General features: G+C 41.3%; 2 protein-coding genes and 1 long non-coding RNA gene across 8 annotated transcripts in view; 2 read left to right on the forward strand and 1 right to left on the reverse strand.

Moving 5' to 3' along the window:
• The window catches only part of GRAMD1C (GRAM domain containing 1C), a 129746-nt gene extending 125958 nt beyond the window's left edge, over positions 1–3788 (forward strand). For both annotated transcript variants that reach the window (XM_043992873.1, XM_043992874.1), the window contains 3 exons: positions 32–142; positions 374–479; positions 2047–3788. In XM_043992873.1, the coding sequence (XP_043848808.1) occupies positions 32–142; positions 374–479; positions 2047–2127 (298 nt within the window). In that variant the 3' untranslated portion in view covers positions 2128–3788. The remainder of the gene's footprint in view (positions 1–31; positions 143–373; positions 480–2046) is intronic.
• Positions 1–7270, reverse strand: part of LOC122746841 — a 46182-nt gene extending 38912 nt beyond the window's left edge. The window contains exon 1 of the long non-coding RNA XR_006355582.1: positions 7152–7270. This is a non-coding gene — a long non-coding RNA (uncharacterized LOC122746841). The remainder of the gene's footprint in view (positions 1–7151) is intronic.
• The window catches only part of ZDHHC23 (zinc finger DHHC-type palmitoyltransferase 23), a 32688-nt gene continuing 12568 nt past the window's right edge, over positions 6283–26402 (forward strand). The window contains exons 1-6 of one of the 5 annotated variants that reach the window (XR_006355581.1): positions 6283–6565; positions 7503–7697; positions 17786–18493; positions 20826–20993; positions 21866–21946; positions 24666–24786. Coding sequence is in view for 4 of the 5 variants with exons in the window: in XM_043992875.1 (XP_043848810.1) it covers positions 7537–7697; positions 17786–18493; positions 20826–20993; positions 24666–24933 (1305 nt within the window). In the remaining variant the exon portion in view is untranslated. Of the gene's footprint in view, positions 6566–7502; positions 7698–17785; positions 18494–20825; positions 20994–21865; positions 21947–24665; positions 25901–26402 lie in introns of those variants that run through there. The other 4 variants (XM_043992875.1, XM_043992877.1, XM_043992876.1 and 1 more) reach the window with 4 other exon arrangements.

The following is a 26402-nucleotide window of genomic DNA, read 5'->3' on the forward strand; positions in this document are numbered from 1 at the left end:
ATTTACCATGTTTAACTTGCTTTGTGCCTAGTTTGCTGTTGCTAGTCTTGTTGAATGTGACCCTCTTTCTCAAGCTGTCAAAGATAGAGCATGCAGCTCAGTCATTTTACCATCTCCACGTCCAGGAAGAAAAATCTGTGAAGTAAGTAAGTCTCGTTACTGATTTCTTCTTTAGTTGGTTCTTGTCAGATTGTTACTTTTAAGTAGAGGAAAATTTTATTTCTTCTTTTAAATATAATAACACTTGGTCTGCTAACTATTATTTGTTGACAAGCCATTTTTTGCAAATGCCCAAGTGTTGCACTAAAGAATTTTGGAAATAAAAGATCAGCCGATAATTGCACTCATTTCAAAAATGGTATTGTTCTTTTAGTTCAGCCTCTGATGTGGTATCAAGAGGAGAAAATATTCAGAAGAACAAAGATCAGTCCCATCGATTGAAGGGAGTTCTTAGAGACTCTATAACCATGCTTGAACAGGTAGGGGAGTCTACAGTACTCCTGTCTGTCTTAGCATGAATTAGCTCTTGTTCTTATTATTAAGTAGCTCATATAATTTTTTTTACTAGTTTAAAAATGAATTTTAATGAAGATTAAAACCAAATACATTGTGATGATGCAAATATATGTTTGAAAAAATAAATATTTGCTGAATTTTAATTTTTAAAAATTACTAATACAGAATAAATTTAACTAAGTTTCAAGGTACCCTTTAAGTAATAGGCAGATAGATCACCATCCCAAGTTAGGTCCATTGGATGAAAATCAGAATGGAGGTGAAGATGCAAAGAAATGAGAGTAAAGGGATGGGCTGATGATGGATAGAGTAGAAGACAAGCAGTAGGGACTTTATTGTAAAGCTCCTTGGGTCACAGGTTTAAGTGTTAGCTTTCACGTGGAAGAAAAGTTAAAAGATTCTGAATATTTAATGTTATCAAAGTTTTTGCACAAATCTGTTTAATAATTTAAAACTTAAAAATTTAGCCATGTGGGGGGCAGCTAGGTGGCGCAGTGGATAGAGCACTGGCCCTGGATTCAGGAGGACCTGAGTTCAAATCCAGTCTCAGACACTTAACACTTACTAGCTGTGTGACCCAGGGCAGTCACTTACCCCCCAATTGACACACACACACACACACACACACACACACACACACACACACACACACAAATTTAGCCATGTGGATAGGCCCTTTAATTATGAAGACTTATGCTTTCTTAGACAGTCTAAAGAAGAAAAGATTTCAGTTGATTCCAGTTATTTGTTAAGCAGTTGGGCAGGGAGAGGGAGAATTGATATAGAAATCACAGTTCTGCCTTCAAGGAGCTTAAAATTTTGTTGTGGAGACAAGACATATACAACAGGAACATTTAACAGAATAAATATAAAGCATAAATGTAATGCCAAATTGAATGATGGAGTTAAGTTTTATGGGAGAGTTCAGAGGAGGGAGAGAATTCAATGTGGGTTGGAATGGTTAGGTAAGTTTTCAAAAAATAGGTGGACCTTGAATTTGGATAGGTTAAGGTCCACTAGATGGGAAAAATAGTTGGGAAAAAAACCCAACAGTTCAGAGGTGGTTATAAGAATGACTTATTTGGAAGACAGTGAGGAAACCCTTGTAACTGACCTGATTTTAGAAATCATTTAGGAAAATTATCCTCTTGCTTTATTTGATAAATGGAATATAAGCATTTGGAAGGAGTAGAGTCAGCAGGAGACAACAGCAAGAGGTCCACTGTGGCCCAGCAAAAGGGACATGGTTTTATTATAGCAGTCACCTTGGCACAAATTATGATCATGGAAGACAGATTAAAAGTGGATGTTTAATGTCTGATATAAATATTCCAACATTATAATCTAATTTGGGGGCTTGAGTAACATGTAAATATTGCCCAATAATATATATATATATATATATATTTACATAATTATCTGAGATATAAAAATTATCATTTGGCACTCAATATGGCCAAATTTTTAAAAGTGAAATCTGATCTCTGAAAATACATTTTATTTCTATCTTGCGGAATCCTATCTTTACAGCTGAAGAACTCCCTCATTATGCTCCAGAGAACCTTTGATCTCCTGAATAAGAACAAGACTGGTGTTGCTGTTAAGAGCTAACAATCTCAGGGTCTACAACTCCCATGGACTGAAACAACAAATGAAGAGATTTGGAAACAATCCAGAGAAGGAGGCTTTCGTTTGTCACAGCAACATCTGTAGTAGGTTCACCCCTCTTTGATTTCTTGTATTTCCAATGAAAAGGATATTTTGAGTATTTATTTAATAATTATGGTCACCTATGACATTGAGAACATATCCTTTTGTTCCTTGCACATATTTCTAAGCTGTGAATTTCTAGGATAAACAGATAGAACTACTGTACCATTGGATTTCTGTGGTTTATATAAAAAATGCAAAGCACTTTGAATTGTGGCCCATTACTTTAAGGGTTGAGTTTTTAGGTTAAATTCAAATGTTGTCACCAACTGAAAAGCTCATGTCAAGTAATGTGTTTTTTCATCAGAGAGGTTGCCTGTCTCATGAAAGCAACATAAGGAAAAACCTCCTTATTCTTTGTGTTAAAGGAAAAGTATAGATCCTTTTTTGTGAGTCATTTCTAAGTTTATTTACCATAAACATTTTTTTATAATTCTTTCATCATTGAATGTGGAAGTTCAGTAGTTAAATCCTTTTGGGTTTGAGCCTGAGTAGTAACTTTTCCAATGATCCGGTCAGTTCATTTGATGTGGCTACTAACTCTATAAAGGAATATTTGTTTTTTTGTAAAAATGGCTGTCGGGTGACAAGACCATGGCTCTTTATGTGAATAATGGCAGACTGAGTAAGAAAGTAGATTAACAGAAAACAAACTGAAGATTCCTGTTCCGTGTCTTAAAAGCTAGAACACTCTGCTGTTGAAATCTAGGCATTTATTGATGGATGGGGAAAAATAAAGCTAAGTTCTTAGTTCATTTTTAGCAGAGCAGCCCAACTTGGTGGAAGTGAGCCAACTGATTGTTAATGGCATTACTTTTCAGTGACCATATAGGTTGTCTTTTTGTGCATGTAGATACTTTGTTTTAGCAGATAAGATACAAGCTAGACAGATCTTTGCTTCTTCATTTATACCTTCTGTCTCAATGTATGTACACATTCTTATACAAGTGTGCTATCCTTGTGAACAGAATAAAAACCAAGAGTTTTTTCAGGAGTTACTGTATTGAAATAGAAAGCCCTGGGGGCAGAGGAGCTCTGGGTTTTTGCCCTGGAATGCTAGAAAAACACTGGATAAGAATTTTCTTTTGTAAATTCATATTCCAGTTGATGAGCTGTAGGTTTGAGTTAAAGCTTTCCTGATTTTCAGTCACAGAAACCCCATGGGATTATTACAGCCTTTCCTTAAGAGGCCAGGAAAGAAGAGAAATACTGACTGTAGGGAAAATTATGGTTGTAGTATGTCTTCCTTCCCTCTCTACAAGTAGTGTCAGAGGACCTGTAGTGAGGAGTTCCCAGAGGGGGTGCAGGTGAGCCTATAAACAGCAGTTGCTGAATTTTAAAATGAGAACTCAGTGCTTGGTGATGTTTGTTATGGGCACAAGGAGGATAAATAACAAACTAAACACTGTCTCTGGTGCTTCTTAAACCATAGGGATTGTCCTTACAATATACCTCAAAGCAAATGATCAAACTAAGTTCCTTTATAAATTCAGACAAATGTTTATGTACAAGTTATGAAATTTCTAAGAAAATTTGAACTTGTTGTGTAAACTGAGTATCAATAAAACACTTAAAATTCTTGAATGTTATCTCTTGTCCTTTATTTTTTGCCTCCTGTTTAAAAGAAAAAAAATCCATAAAAGCTGTCCCCCCCCCCAATCAAACCATAGATCTGGATTACACTAATGGTCAGTTTTCAAAGTTCTTACCAATATTCATTCAGTATCACATGGAAGTTTTTAAAAGGCATTTTATCATCCTTTTGTTAGTATATCACAGTCATTTCTGAGGGAAACCCCCCCAGCAGATTGAATCCTCCTATGTAACAAAGATAACCAGTGAAGCAAGAATACCCAATACAGTCACTACATCTGGCAGTGGTTAGAAAGTTCTAATTGTTTGAATTCTCTGCTCTTTAGGGCCTTGATCAGTTTTTTCATTTACTGAATGTAGCTCCTTAAAAATATTGCATAATTAAAATTAACTTAAGGCAATCTCCTTTGGGAAAGATTCAGTTTAAATGGATGCAGGTGGGGTTCGAAATATTTCTTCTAGCAGCCTGAGATCCATTCCCCACTCTCAATTCTGGTCTAGGGCCAGGAGAGGACTGCATGACAAAGGGAAGGCAGAGTAAGTGGGTTAAATTCCTTCTTCCCACCCGGGGAGCCCCCCCCCCCCCCCAGCCCTCTTCTGTCCCACCACAGCCAGTTTTCAAAGTCTTATTAGCAGGCTCCTGAAAGAATGTAGGAATGAAGTCCTAGGGGTTAAACTAGGGTGGTGGTGGGAGGAGGGGTCAGACCTAGTGTGTTTTAGCGGGGTCAGCATCCAAGATGGCTGGAATTCCAAACCTGGCTGACTTGGAAAATGGCGCCGTTAATATAAAGAAGAAAGAAGAGGATGAGTTGTTACAAATGGGACACAGTTATAAAGTGCCATCTCAGGAAACCTTCCCTCATGCTCTGGAGACAGGAGTGATCATACCTCCCTCATCAAATTTCTCCTAATGCATTTTTGAACTACAGCATGACAGAAATGGAAGCTTTTTATTTTACGGATGAGAAAATGTGTACGATTTTTACTTTCCAATGTTTATGCCAAAAAGCATTATTATTACTTTTTGGGTCCACTTTTGCATTTTAAAAAATATAGGGTCTAAGTGAAAAAAGAAAGGTGGTGAGATGCACCGAAATGAACCTTTCATCATAAAAACCCTCTCAAAAATACCTAACGATGCTTGCTTCTGTTGACTACTGTGGGCCAAGGAAGTAGAAAAGCTGAAGGCAGAAGCAGCCCTTCTCTGTGAAAAGAGAAAGAGGCTGGGGGTGGGGATGGGAGTGGGGGTGGGAAGGGTTCGGAGAAGGTAAAAGTGGTGAGGAGGAGCCTGTGGCCCGGGTAGGTGTCGGGGAGTTTTCATCTGTTGACTTCCTGGAGCGCTTTACCACCCCCACCTCCATGAACACCAGCCCTGCCACAGGCTAGGATAAATACCCCCAGTGGGTTAGACCCGGGGAGCCCCCGGCCCCACCGTCTGGCAAGAGAAGGGGAAGAGCGGGGAGCTTATCCTCTTGATCATACACAGTACCGGGTAGATGCGTTCCTGGCTTACGAGCACGAGCTCATTTTCATACAGAAGCATCACACACGTAAGGCACTTTAGTGCAGCATTTTAGGTACATTAATCATTAAATAGGCTTTTGTAGGCCGGTCTGGCAGCCTAATCATCATAGAAAACTTAGGGAATTTCACCGGGAATTGGAACACGATCCCTTTTTGTGCGTGCGCGTGTGCAAATTATGGTGGTTTTTTTTTTCTCCCGTCCTCCAAAGATAAGGTATTGACCATTCGCTCAAAAACTATGTGCACTTAGGGAATGAACGTTTGTCGTAGGTAGGTAGGTAAGGATGCATCTCTAAACATTTTATGACTGAAATCAGAAGAGGTACCCATGTGGGTCTCAGGAGTCCCTAGGGTCAATCACTAAACATCTATTAAAGCGCCTACTACGTGCCAGCGCTGGGAATACAATGACGTAAAAGACGGTCCCTGTCGTCTAGGAGCCTCTGGCGGGGCATTGATCTTTGGGGATCCGTGGATCTGACCTGGCGTTTATGACACAAGGCTGCCCGGCTCTTTAACGGGATTTCCTTTCCTCCAAAATCGGAAACACTTCGTGCCGGAGGAAGTTGGGGTTCTGTTCTTCCCTTCACCTTGAACAGCTTCAAGGCATTCTGCGGACTTCCTAAAGTCCTGTGCCAGGGGGTGCCCCTGGCTGCGCTCCCCTCCTCTCAGCCCTCGCTCCGGCCCCCGGCTGCTCTCTTCCTTCCCTCCGGGTCCCTGATCCCACCTGCTGAGGCTCGACGGCAGGAAAGCCCCTTCGGCCCCAGCTGGACGGGGAGGGGTCGGGGGAAGCCTCGCACGTGGGCTTCCGCAAGGCGGGGAAAGGAGGGGGAGGAGGAAGAAGAGGAGGAGGGGGGGAATTCCCGACGTCAGGGGGCGGGGCACCCGGAAGCTCCGAGGGCTGCCGAGGAGACTGCGGGGGCGGGGGCGCCGGCTCGGGCCGGGCTGTTGGAGTAGGAGGCGGCTGCAAAGTCCCGGGCCAACGTCGGAGCCGCCCCCGCCGCCGCCGCCACCACCACCTGAGGGCTGCGCTAGAGTTTGAGGCTGCACCTGAACCTGAGCCTGGGCCGGGGCGGGGGCCGCCTGTGGCTGCCAGGTGAGCGGCGGCGGCGGCGGGGCATTGGGACACTGGCGCCCGAGCTGCAGCCTCCGCGGGTCCGGACCGGGGGAAGCCTGCGGGAACCCGCGCTGCCACCTCCTCGCCCTGGTTCTCTCCAGGAAGGTAACTATAACTCGGTGCCCAAGGTCAAGGGCGGATCGGGGCGGGGCCGCCGCCAGGAGAGCCAAGGTTGGTGGGGGAGGGCTGATCCTAGGCTGCACCCCCACACTTCTACCCCCGGTACCCCTACGCCCACGCGCACTGGACCTGCGGGACTTGGAAAGGGAGACGGAGGTTCGAATTCTGGTGTCTGGCAGCTGGCAGAATGGATGACCTTGGGCAAGTCACCGCCCTCTTTTCTGAACCTCAGTCTTATCCTCTGTAAAATGGGAATGGTCATTGCACCCCTTCCCCCGGGATGGCGTGAGGATCAAATTCGATAAAAGTGCATAAAGCCCTCTATAAGCCTCTCTCTAGGAATAGCAGTCGTTACCATTTTCCCCTGGCACCCGGAGAACCTGCCATCCTGGAAGGTGCCTTTCAATTACGCCCCCTCCGGGCTCGAGCTGTGTGTGGGCAAGGTGATCACCCCTTCCCCTTATTCTAACAGCCCTCCCCTCTCCTAACAATTCTTGAAAAACGTGAGTTTTCTCCGCGGGGTTTCCCGGCCGAGGCCGTCACGCCCTTCTCGCCCCGCCCACCCCCTTACCTTTCCTGGCTGTCAGGTGTGTTGGGGCTTCTGTTGTCTGTGGCTCTAGGCTTCCTCCTCCCTGTGCTGGCTTCTGAGAGCGTGGTCCACTGTCGCCATGGGAACAATAAGCATCCCTGCACAGGAGGGAGGGGGAGGCGCTGGAGGCAACAGATGAATAGTAAAGGCCTGACTGCCCCCCTCTCTCACCATAAATCCTGGAGAAAGTGGTTTCCCTCCCTCCCCTCTCCGTTGTTTTTTTTGGAGTGTGTTTAGGTGCTGACGACTGAGATCTCTAGAAGTAACCAGAGAGACCTAGGGTAGTGATTGTTTTGACTAGAAGGTGTACTCAATTGTACTCTTTCCTCTTAGAGGGCTCTTCCCCTCATGCTGACAGGGGCTGGTCATGGCACCGAAGGTGAATAGGAAAACTGTAAAGAAAAAGAAAACGGAAGAGCCTGAGTTGGAACCCCTTTGCTGCTGTGAATACATAGATCGAAATGGGGAAAAGAACCATCTGGTTGCTAGTTTTTGTGATTGTCAGGATCTCGATGAAGGTTGTGAAAGGTAAGAGTCGATGTTTTTTTCTCCTGTAAACCTAGGCCTTCATTCCTGGAAAGGCTACTCTCTCCACCAATTCAGATCATTGAGTCTTCTGCAACCAACAATCTTGGGGCACTGAGGGGTTAAATAACCTGCCCAGAGACACAAAGCCACATATGAACCCAAGTCTTTCTGACATTTGGGGATTTTTTTGTTTTTGTTTTTGTTTTTTGGAGGGGTGATTCAATTGGGGTTAAGTGACTTGCCCAGGGTCATACAGCTAGTGTCAGGTGTCTAAGGCCAGATTTGAACTCAGGTCTGCCTGACTCCAGGGCCAATGCTCTATTCACTTCACCACCTAGCTGCCCCAAACCCAAGTCTTTCTTTCTTTTTTTTTTTAGTGGGACAATGAGGGTTAAGTGACTTGCCCAGGGTCACACAGCTAGTAAGTGTCAAGTGTCTGAGGCCAAATTTGAACTCAGGTACTCCTGAATCCAGGGCCAGTGTTTATCCACTGCACCACCTAGCTGCCCCAACCCAAGTCTTTCTAATTCAGAGGCCAACTCTATTCACTACACAGTGCTGCCTCTCCAGGTTCCTACCAAACCTTTAATATTTAGCCATCCAGACCCCTAGAATTTGCCCTTGAACCACTTTTTAGACATCTGAGAGTTTTCTTAGCTCCTTATGTCAAATAATGGGTTTGTAGAAGTAAATTAACTCATTACATTAATGAATAAACTTCTGACTAGATAAGATTAATAGCTAGTTATATAAGGTTTATAAAACACTTAATAAATATTATCTCATTTGATCTTGACACTGACCCTTGAGAGGTAGGTGCTATTATTAGACCCATTTGACAGATGATGAAACTGAGACAGGTTAAGTGACTTTCCCAGAGTCACACAGCTAGTAATTGTCCCAGACTGAATTTTAACTCGGATCTTTCTGGCTCCATGTCTAGTGCTCTGTTCATTTTGATAGGGATGAGGATGGTAAATAGGCTGTGGCAAAATGAATGCATGAACAAAATGTAAATAAGTTTCATCTCTTGGTTCAGGTTTGAGAGATCTGACTTGGTCCTTTATGGAGATTTTTATGCTCACACATCCATCCCAAGAAACTCACTTTTTGGTAGCTGCTCTCAGTTTTCTTTATTAAAGAAGTTACTTATATGATGCATATATAGCTGTCACAGAGAACCCTGCACTCTGCATACATCATTTTCAATTTCAAAACACGATTCCAAGGGACCAGTGATGAAACATGCTTTCATTCCAGGAAGGTAATGAATTCAGAGTGAGATACACACTAATTTTTGTTAGTGTATATACTGTCATTGGGGGAAATTTGTTTTGCTTGACTGCATATTTGTTAGAAGAAATTTTTTTTCTTCAATGGGGTGATGGTGGTGGGAGGGAGAGCAGATATTTCTTTCCATTAAAAAAATGATGGGGGCTGCAGATATACAACATGCATATACTTTGGAGGGGGGCAGTAAGGGTTAAGTAACTTGCCCAGGGTCACACAGCTAATTAGTGTCAAGTGTCTGAGGCCAGATTTGAACTCGCCTACCTCCCAGGGTTGTTGTGAGCATGAGATAATAATTCTAAGGCACTCAGGACAGTGCCTGGCACATAGTAAGCACTTAATAATTGCTGCTTAAAAAAAGATGATAATAGCACCTACCCTGTTGGAGAATCAAATGAAAGGAGGTGCTTAATAAATGCTTGTTCCCTTCCTCCTCCTCAAGTGGGCTGGATGATGTTGGGGTAAGCACGCAACATTACAGTGGGTTATAATATTGTATTGCTTTCAATTTTTTGTGCTCTAGTCCCCAAGATGGAATGAACTATTTAAAAAAGGTAACCATTAAAAACCATTTAGAAAGAGCTTTTTGTACCCAGCAGTAATAATATGGGTTAGATCCACTCTTCACATAATTATGAATGTCTTAAAATTGCTCCCATGTGGGAGACATAAGGTGAGAAGAGTAGGGATGTTGGAAACTTATTTTTTCCTTATATAACTCTTTTGAGGTGAAGAAGTCGTGTAGCTGCAAATTGCTGAATTGTTAGAACCAGATGATTTTAGAAAAAAAAGTGAAATAGCTGTAGTTCCTAGATATAGTTGGTGCATTTATGTAGCCATTTTGGACAGCCCTTTAAGCTCAACCCACTCTCGTCTTTTACTGCACTCAGACAGCTACAGCCTCAGTTCAGGCCCTTATCACCTCTTCTCTAGGTTATTGTAATGGTCTCTTAATTGATCTCTGTCTCAATTCTTACTCCTTTGTGGCCTGCCCTATACACTGCTCTGGTGAAGTGGTTTTCCTGAAGCTCACAATCGATTATACCACTCTTTAGTCCACTTCAGTCACTCCCTGTTGCTTCTAGGATCAAATATCCACTTCTCTTTTAGCTTTTAATGCCCTTCACAACTTTGCCCCAACTTATCCTTCTCTTTGTAGCTTCATTGAATGAGATTCTCAATCTAATCAAACCAGCCTCCTTTCAGTTCCCCTCATCATGTGCCATCTCTTTGCTCTTTCCCATCCTGAGATGCCTTCTGTCTTCACCTATGTGTCATAAGGCTCTCTCTCCCTTCAAGATACAGTGTGGGCACATGAACCCTTTCCTTATTTTCCCAATTGCTAGTGCCTTCCTTTTCAAAAGACTTTATCATTAGCTACCCTGTATATTTTTTGATATTCTCTTTATGTTTACTCTCTCTCTCTGTAAATATGTGTGTGTATGTATCTGTGTGTTTATATGTGTGTATCTTTATATGTATAAAATGATCTATTTTAAAAATTAAACTATTAATTTAGCCTATTAAAAACCGTTTACAGAAATCTATTCTCTCTACCCTTCTACCCCATTAAAGAAAAGGAAAAAAATCCACAGCAGATTTCTTATAATAAATATGTATAATCAAGTATTACAATATAAGCTACTTGTGAGTAGGAATTGTTTCTTTCACTGTATTTGTATTCTCTGTACTTAATTTACCTTGCATACAGTTGCTATTTAATAAATACTTGTTGATTGATATAGTAATTACAATGAAACAAGCTTGAAAGAAACCAACAATTTTTTTAAAGGCTCTTTTTGAGAGGTGGTTTAAGATAGGTTCTGGGTAGTTGATGGTTCAGAATCTGTATTAAATAATGTAAGTAATTAGTAAGCTTCGTTGTTCTTTTGCCCTACTTAGGTTAGACAATGCTTGTCCAATAGTGGAAAGGTCAAATTTGCAGGTACTTGACCAAGGTTTTTTTTTTTTTTTTTAGCTTTTCTACCTGAATATTGACTTGCACTTGACTGAAAGCTCTTTGACAACAGGGACTCATGCTTTTTTAGACATCTTTCCTAGTCCCGAGCTTTGTTCTGCCTTGTGACATTATCCCCTTCCCCCAGTGATTTCATCTCTGTAGGGGAGATCACCCTGGTGAAAAAATTCCTTTTACCAGTGCAGACTAGAGACTCTTCTGAAACTTGGAGCTGGATGACCTGCCTAGGTCATGCACCCTGGAGCCACCCAACCAATATATGTCAGAAGATGGCCTTGAAGCCAGGAAATTCCAACACCTAGGCTGCCTCTCATCAATGAAGTCGCACTACCTCTCACTCTGCACTTGGTGTTTAAGAAATATTCATTGTTCTTTCTTCTCTCCTTCTGTCTTGGAGATATCTTTTCTTTCTGCAGTTATATTGAGAACTCCCAGATTGGTGTATCTGACTCTCTTGAGCTTTAGTTCTACAATTCTAGCTGCCTAATCTAAATTTTCATTTAGATATCCTAGACTTGATGTCTAAAAGCATATTCGTTTTTGTCTGCAAACTGATTCTCCCTTCCTAACTTCCCTACTTTTTATGCTTCTGACTACTGCCTCCCTCAATCTAACTTACTTTCTTTTTTTGTTTTTTGGTTTTGGGGTTTTTTCGGGGCAATGAAGATTAAGTGACTTGCTCAGGGTCACACAGCTAGTAAGTGTCAAGTGTCTCAGGCCGCATTTGAACTCAGGTCCTTCTGAATCCAGGGCTGGTGCTTTATCCACTGGGCCACCTAGCTGCCCCCTGCCCTACTTTCTATCAGCAATTCCCCTTTTCTTTTTCCTACTTTTTATGAATATTATAATTATCAACACTTTAGAGCCATCTTTGGCTTCCTCTTCCTTCTGTCTCCCTCTCTATCTGATCACTCATTATGTTGTGTTGGTTCTTCCTTCTTTAAGGCATTACCTCTATCCATTCTGTTCTGTTCCTTTTGGCAGGCCCCACAAAACTTCATACCTAAATTGCAAATACCTTCCTAATTGGTATGTCCACCTTATTTTCCTCTAATTTATCTTTACATACCACCTCCAGATATATCTTCTTAAAAATTTATTATTATTATTCCCTAAAACTGTTAGTGGTCCTCTTTTCATCAGAAAGGTAAGGAACAATGGGGCCAGAGTATTTATTTATTTTTTAAATTGAAATTTATTTTTAATATTCATTATTTTAAACTTTTGAGTTCCAAATTCTGTCCCTCCCTTCCTTCTCTCCCACACCCATTGCAAAGGCAAGCGACATAACAATTATACATGTGAAGTCATGCAGAACATATTTCCTTATTAGCTGGTTGCTTTAAAAAAAACACAAGAAAAATAAAATGAAAAAAATTATACTTCACTCTGCACTCAGAGTTCATCAGTTCTCTCTCTGAAGATGGATAGCATTTTTCATCATGAGTCCTTGGAATTGTCTTGAATGATTGTTTTGATCAGAATAGCTAAGTTTTTCCCAGTTGATTTCAATCATACAGTATTGTTGTTACTGTGTACAATGTTCTTCTGGTTCTTTTCACTTCACCTTGCATCAGTTCATATAAGTCTTACCAGGTTTTTCTAAAACCATCCCCCTCATAATTTCTTATAGACCTGTATTCCATCACAATCACATACCTCAACTTGTTCAGCCATTCCTCAATTAATGGACATCCCCTCAATTTTCAATTCTTTCCCCCCACAAAAAGAGCTGCTTTAAATATTTTTGCAAAAATAGGTCCTTTTCCCTTTTCTTTGATCTCTTTGGGAAACAGACCTAGTAGTAGTGGTATTGCACAGTTCTGTAACCTTTTGAATGTAGTTTTGAATTGTTCTCCAGAATGACTGGACTAGATATTTCTTGCTCTGTCAGATCAAATCATTCTATCAGTGTTAGGTTAATTGTATCTTTTATCTTATGAAAGCTAGGTGGCTCAGTGGATAGCGCACTGGGTTTAGAGTCAGGAATACCTGACTGAGTTTGGTGGCCTCTGAGGTTTTTTTAGCTATGTGACCCTAAGCAAGTCACTTGACCTCTAGCTGCCTCAGTTTTCTCCCCTGTAAAATGTGGGAAAAGCACTTAGCAACCTCGAGTGGTTATAAAGATCAAATGAGATAATATTTGTAGGGCACTTACTACAATGCATCTATTGATGCTTAATAAAAGCCAGTTTCGGGGCAGCTAGATGGTGCAGTGGATAAAGCACCAGCCCTGGATTCAGGAGTACCTGAGTTCAAATCCAGCCTCAGACACTTAACACTAGCTGTCACTAGCTGTGTGACCCTGTGCAAATCACTTAACCCCAATTGCCTCACCCCCCCCCCAAAAAGCCAGTTTCCTCCTTTCCCCCTTAATCTTTGTTGCAAGGTGCAAGGGAGGGTTCAGCGTTGGGGGCAAGAAGAAGGGAGCATATCCTAAAATGACACTGATGGGAAAAAAAAAAAGCAAAAGATGCCAATATTGTAAGTTTCTTGATGACAGAGACAGTTTAATTTTATTTTTGTATCTCCAGTGCTTAGAACACAGTAAGTGCTTAATAAATCTTACCCTTTCCTACAAAAGCACAAATAAATAAATAAATAAATAGATAAATAATTAGCACTTATGTGATGATTTTAGATTTGCAAAATGCTTTACAAATATTATCTCATTTAATCCTTATGACAGCCCATTTTACAGACCAGGAAACTGAGACAGATAGCAGTTAAGTGGCTTTCCCAGGGTCACTCAGCTACTGTCTAAGGTCAGATTTGCATTTGAGTTTTCCTGACTTCAGGTCCAGTTCTCTATTCACTGTATCACCTAGCTGCCTCTGATTGAGGCATGATGGAGTAGGAGTAGGAGTCAGGAGAAAAGACAGACTTTGATGCTAACCCACTGTATAACCTTGGATAAGTTCCTTCCTTTTTCTGGGTCTCAGTTTCTTCATCTGTAAATGAGGAGCTGATCTAGGAGACTAGATGATTTCCAAGGTCCTTCCAGTGCTAAAGTTCTATAATTATAAGGTCCACCTCAAATCCTACCTTCTCTGATAGCTCCAGCCTATTGTGGTCTCTCCTTCCCCTGAACAGTTGTGGTACTTACCATCTGCATTATTCATTTAGCAATTATTTATGTACTGCCTTTTGATGTGCCTTTTATTGCTCCAAGGGCTAAGCCAGCGATGGTGGCATGCTGGGTTTGGCCTAGGAGAGGGAGACTTCTGAGTCAGCTTCTTGGGGTTAGGGTCTTCAGGGCTTCTCAATAGTTTCGAAGTCTCTTTGGTAATTACAAAATAGAATTTTACCGAGGAAAATAGCCATTTACTTCAACTCATATTTCAGTAAGACTCTGATCAAGTACATACTGAGGAGTGGTTACCCAGCATTTGTTTGAAGACCTGAGGTTTTGAGAGGAGGGACCCACTTCCTGCTGGGGCAGCCCCTTTCACTTTTGGTCAATTAATTGTTAGGAAGTTTTTACCCCATATTAGGATACTTTGCTGTTTCTACCTATTGTTCTCGGTTCTTCTCGCTATGACAAAGTAAAACAAGTCATCCCTCTTCTGTTGTTGTTTAGTCCTGTCTGACCCTTCACCCCATTTGAGCATTTCTTGGAAAAAACACAGCATCGGTTGGCCATTTCCTTCTCCTGACCCTCAGCTGTTTACATTCCTTCAAAAACTTGACAGTAAGCCCCAGGCCACATGAATGTCCCTGGTTCTCATATGTCCTGACCTCAGAACCCTTCACCATCCTGGCTCCCTTGTCCTACACATTCTCCTCCAGCCAGTTGAGGTCCCCCTTAAAATGTGGAGTTCAGAATGGGTCAGAGTACAGCAGGATGAGCACCTCTTTGCTCCTGGAAATGATGTTCCTCGGTGTATTCTCAAATGGTACTGGCTTCTTGGGGTCTGCTTTATGAAAGCTGTTGTCTCCTGCTGAGCTCACAATCCACTGAAACCATCAGCTTGTTTTCAGATGAACAGGCTAGACAGACTCCTGCATCTCATAATTGTGAGGTTGATTTTATGTCATTTGCAAATCAGTTCTTTGATAGCTTTCGTGTTTACACCACAATTGAAGTTTTCTCTTTAACAAAGCCAGGCAATTCCATAAAAATCATTGATATGGTGATTGACCATTTTCACAGCTAGGTAGTGCAGTGAATAGAGTGCTTTACCTGGAGTCAGGAAGACCTGGGTTCAAATCCTAGCCCCTGACACTTATCAGCTATGTGACCCTGGCCAAGTCACTTAACCGCTGCCTCAATTTTCTCATCTGTAAAATGGAAGTAATAGGAGCACCTACCTACTAGGGTGGTTGTGAGGATCAAAAGAGATATTTGTAAAGTGCTTCACAAAACTTAAAATGGTGTTGTAGTTGTATACATTGTTGGCTAGGTTACCATCAAAGGACATTGGATCTGGATCTAGAGTCAGAGGACCTGGGTTCAAATCTCACTTTTTTTAACTTACTACCAGTGTGACTGTGGATGAGTCACTTAAGCCATCTGGGCTTCAGTGTCCTCATCTGCAAAATAGAGGAAGATAGACTAGATGGCCTCTCAGGTCTCTCCCATCCTCCCCCCAACTCTACTTCCTAGATGTCCATCCTATAGGGTCCTTTCTATCCATCTGCTACCTCTCTTTAGCTCCAGTCCCACATCTTTGACTCCCTGTCTATCTTCCCTGCGTTGATAATCCATAGGCATCTCAAACTCAATGTGTCCAAAACAGCCCATTATCTTTCCCCCTAAATAGACTATTCCCACCAATGTCCTTACTTCTGTCACAGGCTCCACCATTCTCCCAGTCGCCAAGGTTTGCAACCTCCAAGTCATCATTGAATGTCTCTTCTTCCCTCATTTCCGCACATCTTGGCTTGGCATAGTTGACAAGTAACATTGATTCTATCCCCACCACATGTCTCAAATCTACCCTCTTCACTCATTTGGAAGCCACTCTAATTTGGGCCTGTTTGGGCACCTGGCTCACCATCTTCCTTTCCTCTCCAACTAGCCTTATGCCTAGAAACTTCAGCTTCCATCTTGAGGCTTCTCCAGATACCTTGAATTCCCCAAAGCCTTTACCCCATATCAGCCACACATAGGGGTTGGTCACACATCTGGACCTCACCATTATTCAAAAGTATTTTACTTCCCTAATTAAAAACTGACCTTTCTTATTTATGTGACCAAAATATCCTATCGTTTTCTCTCTCCCTATGCCTTGACTCTCCACTTTCATCAAGACCTTTAGTTCTTCTGAAACTCAGTATTTACAAAAAGTCATTACCTCTGCTTTCACTCCACTTCCCTCCCTAGTCAGTCTTGACCCCCTACTCCTTCTCAGTCATCTTTGTTGACTTATCATCTAGATCATGCCCTTTAACTGTGGATGATACCCAAGACTGACCTAGGCCTCCGGCCCTCTTCCCTCTGTCTGTCTGTCTCTTTCTGCCTGTCTTTGTATCTCTGTTTCTCAACAACTATGCATTATCCTGGACGACTCACTTTCTCTTACCCCAGATATCTAGTCCATTGCCAAATCTTGTTATTTCTACTTCCCCATCATCTCTCACATTAGACCCCTTCTCTCCACTCACATAGCTACTACCTTCGTTCAGGCCACCCATTATCACTCACCTAGATTATTGCAACAGCTTTCTAATTAGTTTCCCTGTCTCTATTCTTTTCCTGCTTCAATTTATCCTACAAATTAACTGCCGAAAGTAATTTCCCTTAAGCTCAGATATGACCCCTTATCAGTCAGCTCCAACTGATTCCCTGTTACCTCCAGGTCCCTCCTGTAAGGGCACTATTTTTTTTTTCATGTATCCCTAATACCTTACTCATTGCCTCTAATTCAGTAGGTGCTTAATAAATAGTAGTAGGAATTATTATTTAGCTTTTCTTGTCTGTCTAGGCCTTAATGCTTTAAAACTACTTTAAGGGGGCAGCTAGGTGGCACAATGGATAAAGCACCGGCCCTGGATTCAGGAGGACCTGAGTTCAAATCTGGCCTCAGACACTTGCCACTTACTAGCTGTGTGACCCTGGGCAAGTCACTTAACCCTCATTGCCCTGCAAAAAACAAACAAAAAAACCTACTTTAAGACTTTTGGATCACCCAGTACATGATTGTAGGTCCCTTGTGTTACCTACTTGTGTACTTTATACATAGCAAATGCTCACTAAATAGTTGTTTCCATTTGTTAATTGGAAAATGGCTTTTTTTAAATTGGTTTTGCTAACACTTTCCCTTCATCACAAATAAATGCTACCAGAACTAAAAAACTGTTTTGAGTGTTGTGACGTAGGTTAGTTGTAGTTGCTAGTCTTCTCACACCTTCCTCATCTTTCCCCCAGTTTTCTGCCATCCTTGTTGTTCCTTTGACACGATACTCCCTCTCCTGACTCTCACATGCTTGGAATTCTTCCGTACCTCCTGCCTTCCTCAGCTTCCTTCAAGCCCCAGTGAAAATCCCACCCTTTACAAGAAGACTTCCCCAATCCCCCTTTATTCTCTCTTGATCATCTCCAATTTATCCTGTCTGTAGCTTGTTTATAGTTGGTTGTTTGCATATGGTCTTCTCCTTTATAGACTGAGAGTTTTTCCAGAGCAGGGATCATCTTTTTTGCCTTTTTTGTATCTCCAGAGCTTAACTCAGTGCCTGGCATGTAGTAGGTACTTAATGAGTGTTTATTGACTGTCATAGTAGGTGCTTAATAAATGCTTGTTGACTTGGTTTTCAGGGTTTTTTTGTGTTTTGTTTTTGTTTTCTTTTGAGAGGACACATGTGCTTTTTTCCCTAACAGGTGGATTACATGTAAATCCTTGCACCCAGAGACTTTTGAGAGGATCATGGACACAATCTCGGATCGATTCCGAATTCCCTGGCTTAGGGGGGCCAAAAAGGTCAACATTAGCATTATTCCACCACTTATTCTTCTGCCAATTTTTCTCCATGTAGCTTCTTGGCATCTTCTGTTGGGCGTTATCATCTTGACTTCCCTTCCTGCCCTGGCACTGGGGTATTACTACCTCACTCACAGGAGGAAAGACCGGACCCTGTTTTTTCTGAGCTTGGGGCTGTTCTCCTTGGCTTACATGTACTATGTGTTCCTTAAAGAAGTGGCCCCCAAAGGACGGGTGGGACATGGGCAGCTGGTTACTCTCACTTGTGGATTATTTCTGATACTCATAGCCCTTCGTCAAGCCAAGAAGAATCCTGGCTACCTCAAAAGTCCAATACAAAATGGCAGCCTTCCAAGCAACAACCCAGTTGATTTATCAAACAGAAAAGCACAGGAGAAAGTAAAAAGCTTTCCTGGAGAGTCACTGGGCAGTGTCAACAATAGAATAGTAAAGGATGACCCGAAGAGCTATTCGAGGACATTGGTTGAGAATCCCAACAAGGTGAAGGAAGACTGGTGTGCCAAGTGCCAGTTGGTGAGGCCAGCCCGGGCGTGGCATTGTCGGATATGTGGAGTGTGTGTGAGGAGAATGGATCATCATTGCATCTGGTAAGTTCTGGGAGCTTGGAAGGAGGCTTTAAATTAAACCTCATGAAATTGAATTAAGATTAAATTAATTTAATTAAAGTTAAATTAAGCTTTAACCTAGGGTTTATGAACTTAAAAAACCTGTTTTTATAGCACTGCCATTGGTTTCTGTTCTTAATCCTATGTTTTATTTTATGCATTTAAAAACATTATTCTGAGTAGGGGTCCATGGGCTCATTCATCAGATTACCAAAGGGGTCTATGGAACAAAAAAGGGTTAAGAACCCCTGCTTTAAACTAAAATGGGTTGTAAGACGTGAACCACATTTGTTCTCTCCCTTCCTTAGTCTTTAGCTTCCTGCCTTTTACACCTCTCAGATATTTGTAGACTGTTATCATGCTCCCACTTAGTCATCACTGAGTTGTACAGATTTAGCTCTTCAGTCATTCTCCTTAAGTCAGTCCTCTCATTCCTCTGATCATTGTTTTAGTGACTCTCCCTGAACCTGCCCCCAATTTGTCAGCAGCTTTCTGAGGAAACCCACAGGTAAATCCACTTTCAAGATGGAGTGTGATGTCTTCTCAGTATGTAGCCCAAGGTAGCTTCCCTTCTTTCTCTCTCTCTCTCTCTCTCTCTCTCTCTCTCTCTCTCTCTCTCTCTCTCCTCTCCTCTCCTCTCCTCTCCTCTCCTCTCCTCTCCTCTCCTCTCCTCTCCTCTCCTCTCCTCTCCTCTCCTCTCCTCTCCTCTCCTCTCCTCTTCTCTTCTCTTCTCTTCTCACTTCTCTCTTCCTCTCTCTCCCTCTCTTCTCTTTTTTTGCATTTTAATAGGGCCTTTTAATATCAACTGTGCATTAAAACACTTTACTGTCCATTTTCTTCACCCCAAGCTTCCTTAATCACTTTGGCTGCTCCATGCTGATTTCAACAGTATCTGATAGCTTCCAGCTAAAGCTCTTTAGATTTAACACTGATTTGGAGAAATGGTCCCCTTTTGTACTACATAAGTCACCACTTATTAAACAAGAAGGAAGGCACGTGCAACTTTTCAGTCTTTTATAAATGATTGATGCTTCTTGAGCAACCTTTGGAGGACAGATTTGCTGCCTTTTCTGGATACATATGAATGCTAAAAGGCAAACATATAAATCTAGCTCTATGAATGTTACAGGCACTACTTGCTTACCATCAGACTGCTTAAAAGGTGATACTTTGTATGAAAGAATGAATTAAACCTGAATATTTTATTGGTGTTGGTTTTTATTCTCCATTGCGAAATAAACTTACATATGCCAAAAAAAAAAAAAGGAAATAGGAAAGAAATAAGACTGTCAGCATAAATGAATTATTACTTACTAATTCTAGAAGTCACCCGAATAGGTTGTTCTCCATTGGAAATAGGGCAGTTTTATTTTGGTTATTTTATCTCTCCATTGTATAGCATGGTGTCTGGCACATAATTGGCACTTAATAAGTGTTAGTTGATTGATTAATCGATCAATTAATCACTCAGGGGAATCTGCATGAGGTCGGGTCTGAGAAGTAGCTGTGTTTCTTTCTTCCAGGGTTGCAATGGGGGATATGTAAAAGGAGCAAAAGCTCTTGTGTTTCTGGCATTTACCTTCAGGTGTGTCCTTACTTTCAGGGAGCATGTTTTCCCCCAAAGAGTTTTCAGGTTTTTCTCTGTTGATGCTTATATTTTATGGCCTACTCTCTCATTGATTACATACAGATATAGCAATGTATAGCAGGTGTTCATATATGCACAAAATAGATGTAATTATATACATAGTCTATTTTGGACAAGTGCCCATTTGCAGATGGACATATGCCCTGCATATACATTGAAAGAAACTTTTTTTCATTCTTGAGTTTCCTATTTACAAATGGACAAAAGTGACCAGCACAAATAGGCTTTACCATAAATGACATCTAAATATTTTTCAAGAGTATCCTTCTCAGATTGTGTAGTTTGCTTATTTCTGAGTTTCAAGTCCCATTTTCTGTCCTTGTCTTTGTTTCTGAACCTTTCTGGATCTGTTATATTTCTTTCTTTTACTGGTGTTAAAAGCACCTCTTAATTTAGTGTTTGCACATTTTCATTAAAGTGATATTTATTTTCCCTTCCTTATGATGTTAATAATGTTAAAATTAATAGACAGGTTTGGGAGCCATATTCCCAAGTCTCTAAGTATTTTTGTTAGTCTGTGATGTTGACATCCTTATTTCTGGCAAGTTTTGCCCTTGCGACCCAGATGGTCCCCTTAGGTTATACAATCTGCCTTGCTTGTTTGTGATAAATAGGTTGTCTGTATAGTTTTTTAAAAATATGTTTTTCCCCCCTACCTCTTTTGAGGATAAATAGCTGTGTTGGAGAATCCAATCATCAAGCATTCATCCTTGCACTGTCACTCTTCTTACTCACCTCTGTGTATGGGATCACCTTGGCCTTGGACACCATCTGTAGAGACAGGAGCGTCTTCACAGCTCTTTTCTACTGCCCAGGAGTTTATGCAAACTACAGGTAAGAAATGTGTTCGACGGCTGTGGGAAGGGGGAATGGGTTTTGTCCTTTATGGAGACATAAGAATGCCTTTGGAGTTAGCATCTCTTTCATTCAGTCAGAAAGCCATCTGATTTGGTCATCTGACATGTGGAATGACTAGGAACGGTAATAATAATAATGGATACACTGCTCTAAAAGTTTTTCACAGTTTCTGTCTTTCTCCCTCTCATTCTTCTCTCCCTTTCCTCCCTTCTCTTTCTGTCCCTCTCTTCCTCTCTCTTCTCTCATATATATACATCCATATGTATACACACATACATAATGTGTGTATATACATTTATGTGTACATATGTGTATGTGTGTGTGTGTGTGTATGTGTGAGATCCTCACAACAATCCTATGAGGCAATGACTATTTTGTATTTTCTTATGCCTACATGTCATTTCCCTTGATAGAATATACATTTCTTGAGAGGGAAGATTGTTGCCTTTCTCTTGCATCTCCTGGTACAGAGGTTGGCATGCAGAAGGCCCTTAATAAATGCTCGTTGATTGATTAATAGCCTCCGTGGCTTTTCCTTCTTCCCTTTGCTCTCCTGACATTTCTTGTGATAATGAAGTCCATCTTTTCCAATCCCAGTGTTTAGTGAGGACTTGATTAAATGTCATGGCAAGCTGAGGTACTCTCAGATCTTTGGATTTGGCTCTTTCCCTACACAGACTGCTAGGGGCTGCTCCTACCCACTTTCTTTGTGTTCTACACCGCACCTTCTTGAGGCATTTTTGAGGTGTGTTCAGTGGCTTCCTGACATCATCCCCTTTTCCTTCCTCCTCTCCTCCCAAAATCATTATTGGTCTTAATTTTCTTTGTTCCTTCTCCTACCACATCAGCACAGTACTCTGGTGAAGCCGTTATTTGGTATGCTGCATGACAAATTTGGTCATCTTCAAGGGGATCACATAATGAAAAAGGTTTGGGAACTAGATTTATTACAAGCAATCTGCCCCCAGTTCATAGTTTGGATAAAGTTCTTACCTACTTTTTTTTTTTTTGGTGTGTGTAATTATCCAGCAACGTGGGTATCAAGTTACACCAAAGTGATGATGGTTCAAGTAAATGTCTGTGTGTCCCTAGTAACTTGAATTTTGTAGAATCTGGCCCAGATTAGTGGAGGTTGCTGAGCTTTGCTATTTTTGTAGCTAATGGTAACCTATGTAGTGAAGCATTGTAGGGGAAGAAGAGGACTACAGTATTGTCAGAAGAGGCAAGGAGCAGCTAGGTGGTGCACTTGGTAGAGCACAGCTCTGAAGTCAGGAGGACCTGAGTTCAAATTTGGAAAGTCACTTAACCCTGATTGCTTGCAAAAAAAAAAAAAAGAGGCAGTGACTTTGAATCAGAAAATCTGGGTTCTAGTCCCATTTCTGCCTTGGACAGCTCACTTGAACTCCCTCCTCTGTAAAATGAGAAAATGGACAAGAGGGATCTCTCTGGGTGTTTTTAGTTCTACTATTCCATGATTGTACATGAACTTATTTTTAACTCTTCAATAGATGGTGTCTGCATGAATCCCTACTAGCAGTACTCCTGAAGAGACTGAATCATGTAGAGATCAAACCTCCTTCTTCTCTTGTCCATGTGATTACTTCATTCTTTTTAGGGTGCTCATATTTGGAAATAAAAACAACCACCACCACAGCCTCTTCAGTTAGCAGGGATTTGATCTGAGGTTAGCTTTCCAACTCATATGTGGGCAAATGTACCTTCCTTGACCAGTTGTTATCCAGACTGTGTTGGAAGACCTCCAGTTATTGGGAACTTAGGTTTTCCTAAGGTAGTCCATTCCCTTTTTGGATATCTCTCATTCTTAAGGTTTTTTTATTTAATACTTAACCAAAGTAAATCCCTTTTGTTTCTACTTATTCCCCTCTCTTCCCCCATTCTGCCTTAAAGGAACAAGTAAAACAAGCCCAGTCCCTTTTCAGTACAAAAACAGTACAAAAATTTCAAGATGGTTATGGTGTCCCCAGGTCTTTCCTTTTCTAAACCCTTTGACTGATCCAACTAATTATCCTTGTTCTATACACCTTCATTCTATTAATGAATCCTAATTGGAATACAGGGTAGCTGGGTGGCACAGTGGACAGAGAACTGGGCTTGGAATCCAGAAGGCTTGTTTTCAATGAGTTCAAATCCAGACTTAGACACATACTATCTGTGAGACCCTGAGCAAGTCACTTACCCCTGTTTGCCTCAGTTTCTTCATCTGTAAAAAATGAGCTAGAGAAGGAAATGGCAAACCACTCCAATATCTTTGCCAAGAAAACCCCAAATAGGGTCATGAAGAGTTGGACGTGACTGAAATGACTCAACAAGAACAACAAAGAGGACCACATTTTGAGGTTATGCTATCGATTCATATTGATCTTTCAGTACAGATCTTACCTAGCTCCATCTCTGCTATCCCATATTAGTACAGTTGTTTGCTTTTTTAAACTCAACTTTATGACTTAACATTTATCGTGATTTAAATTTCATCATATTAGATGTGGCCCATTATTTTAGTCTATTATTTTAGACTTTGGATCTTGATTCTGTCATTCATCATATGAGGCATTCCTCATAACCATAGGATGTCCACAAATTTGGTCAGCGGGCCATCCCTGTCTCCAAACAAATCACGATAAAAATGTTGGAAAGAGGCAGCTAGGTGGTGCAGTGGAAAGAGCACTGGCCTTGGATTCAGCCTGAGTTCAAATCTGGCCTTAGACCCTTGACACTTACTAGCTGTGTGACCCTGGGCAAGTCACTTAACCCCAACTGCCTCACCAAAAAAAAAAATGTTGGAAAGAGCAGTCCTTTCAAAGTTCTTGCGTGTCTTATAGTTGAATATAGGGCTTCTCTGTCTTACCTATGGATATTCATTAGTGTTATACTAAACAGAAATAAGAAAATAGACATTTAATTAATGTTATTGGCAGAATGGATTTATTCCCAGGTTTCCTTTCCAGACTGTACTTGAGTATACAGCAGTGCCACAGTTAAGTCACCAAGCATTTATTAAGCACCTGTAATGTGCTGGGCCTTTTGATAATCACTGGTGTTGCAAATTATGGCAGAAGACAACAAATAGGGGGCAGCTACGTGGCACAGTAGATTAAAGCACCAGCCCTGGATTCAGGAGAACCTGAGTTCAAATCCTGCCTCAAACACTTGACATATACTAGCTATGTGACCTTGGGCAAGTCACTTAACCCTCATTGACCCACCCCCCTCCAAAAAAAAAGACAATAAATAGTACTTGTTGCCTCCAAGGAACTCAGAGTCTAATGGGAGAGAGAGCATGCAAACAATTATGAACAAACAAAATATGGGTTTATGATACATTGGAGATAATCCCAGAGGGAAGACAACTAGCTTTAAGGGGGCCAGGGAAAGATAGAAAGTGTAGAAGATGAAATTTTAGCTGGGACTTAGCCAGGGATACCTGGAGGGGGAAATGTGGAGGGAGGGCATTCTAGCCAGTAGGTGTTTTAGCTTTCTTCTCTATGAAAGGGGGTTATCAAAATGTTTCTTGCTTAACTTCCCCAGTGAAGAATACCAAATACCAAATCCACTGTATTAGAATGGTAAGGATTATCATAATTTGTGGAAAACAACAGTGCTCAATGTTCTTCTTTTTCTTCTGACCAGCTCGGCTCTCTCCTTTACCTGCGTATGGTACTCTGTGATCATCACAGCAGGCATGGCCTATATTTTCCTGATCCAACTGATAAACATCAGTTACAATGTGACTGAGAGGGAGGTTCAGCAGGCCCTTCGAGAGAAGACTGGGCGCCGGCTCCTATGTGGGCTGATTGTGGACCCGGGCCAGTATAATCGAGGCTTCCTACGGAACTGGCATCAGTTTTCTACCCTGGGCACACGCACACTCCACCCCCCTGCCGAGGACATTGTCTGAAATGCCTTCTGTGCTGATCTCGGGAGGGGATGGTGCCTCTGGGATCGTACTTCCAGTTAACCCTTTGGTGTCCTTTGCAGGCTTCTCATTCTAACACCAATTTCTTAAAAGGCACTACAAGGCCACGCTCAGGTTTTTGAGACTGTAACAGAAAGAAGTTAAAATATCTTCTTGACCTCACAATTTAGAGATTTTTTTATATTCAGATAGTGAAAGTAGAGCCATTCATATTTGAACACCTCCCTAATGAATTCTCCATCACCAGGAGTTGGAAAAAAATAGAGACTGAGGAGTACATACAGACTGACAAGAGAAGTAATTTTTCACCTAATAAAATGAAAACTGCTTCACAATCCGGGGTGATGGATTTGAAAAATCCCAAATGAAGGGTAGGTGGAGAATGCTTTGCATATAATGATTATACCATGAGTATTTATTTGCATAGAGACAATGAAGTTAAGAAGTGACCACTGTTTTCACTTTTCTGGGTGGAAAGTGATTGTAAATTTATCTCCTGGTATTCCAGATAGCACAGTTTTCCAGGGATAATTATATGGTAATTGTCACTTTTATAAAGTATTAGGCATTTAAGAAGCAGGGTAGAAACTTAGACAAACCAGGGACCTCATCTAATCGTGAAGGAAGGACAATCAAATATAATTATAAAGATGATTGTTACCAGTTAACGTTTATAGCAGTAATTTTTAAGTCTAGATGCAAAACCGTGTGTGTGTGTGTGTGTGTGTGTGTGTGTGTGTGTGTGTGTGTGTGTGTGTGTGTGAGAGAGAGAGAGAGAGAGAGAGAGAGAGAGTGAGTGAGTGTGTGTATTTTTCTAGCTAAGGCTTTATCTGGTTAATATAAATAACACAATAAGAATTCAGCTTTTCCATGGTTCACCTGGTAAGGTGTTAGCATAAGAGTATGATTTCTACAAGAGGAGAAGCACTTGCTTCTCCCTTGTGGGGGTGATTAATACCAAGGGCTTAATTTTTTTTCCATATAAGTATTTAAAAGGTTAACAGTTTCTAGCACTACGTTGCAGAACCCATGTTTCAATACTCCGGCTGTCTTTCCAGCATGAGCTCTCCTTCTGGGAAGTTAGTTGGTATCTTCCCATTCCACTTACATGCTGTTTTCCATTTACCATTTTCATATCTTCTCAGTTTCTAGAGAAGAAAACAGGGTATATACTATTTCCTCTAATTAATGAATTACTCCTTTTTCCTGGTTGTTCCCCAAAATGCCACTAAATTGTATGTTCTTACTTGCACTTCAGAAAATTAAGATGGTTCAAAGAAATAGCATTTCTGCACAGGGGGATTATTCAGTCTTAGCAATAGGATGTAGAAATAAGATGATGATTCAATTTGGGGGAGGGGATAACACCTTCAGGAAAATGGATACAACCTTTTGTAAGCCCAAAGATAACCAGTAACTCCTTAAAGTTGACTTTGTTTACAGCCAGTGAA

This window comes from Dromiciops gliroides, chromosome 3 (genome assembly GCF_019393635.1).
Source record: "Dromiciops gliroides isolate mDroGli1 chromosome 3, mDroGli1.pri, whole genome shotgun sequence".
In the NCBI taxonomy this organism is placed as follows: domain Eukaryota; kingdom Metazoa; phylum Chordata; class Mammalia; order Microbiotheria; family Microbiotheriidae; genus Dromiciops; species Dromiciops gliroides.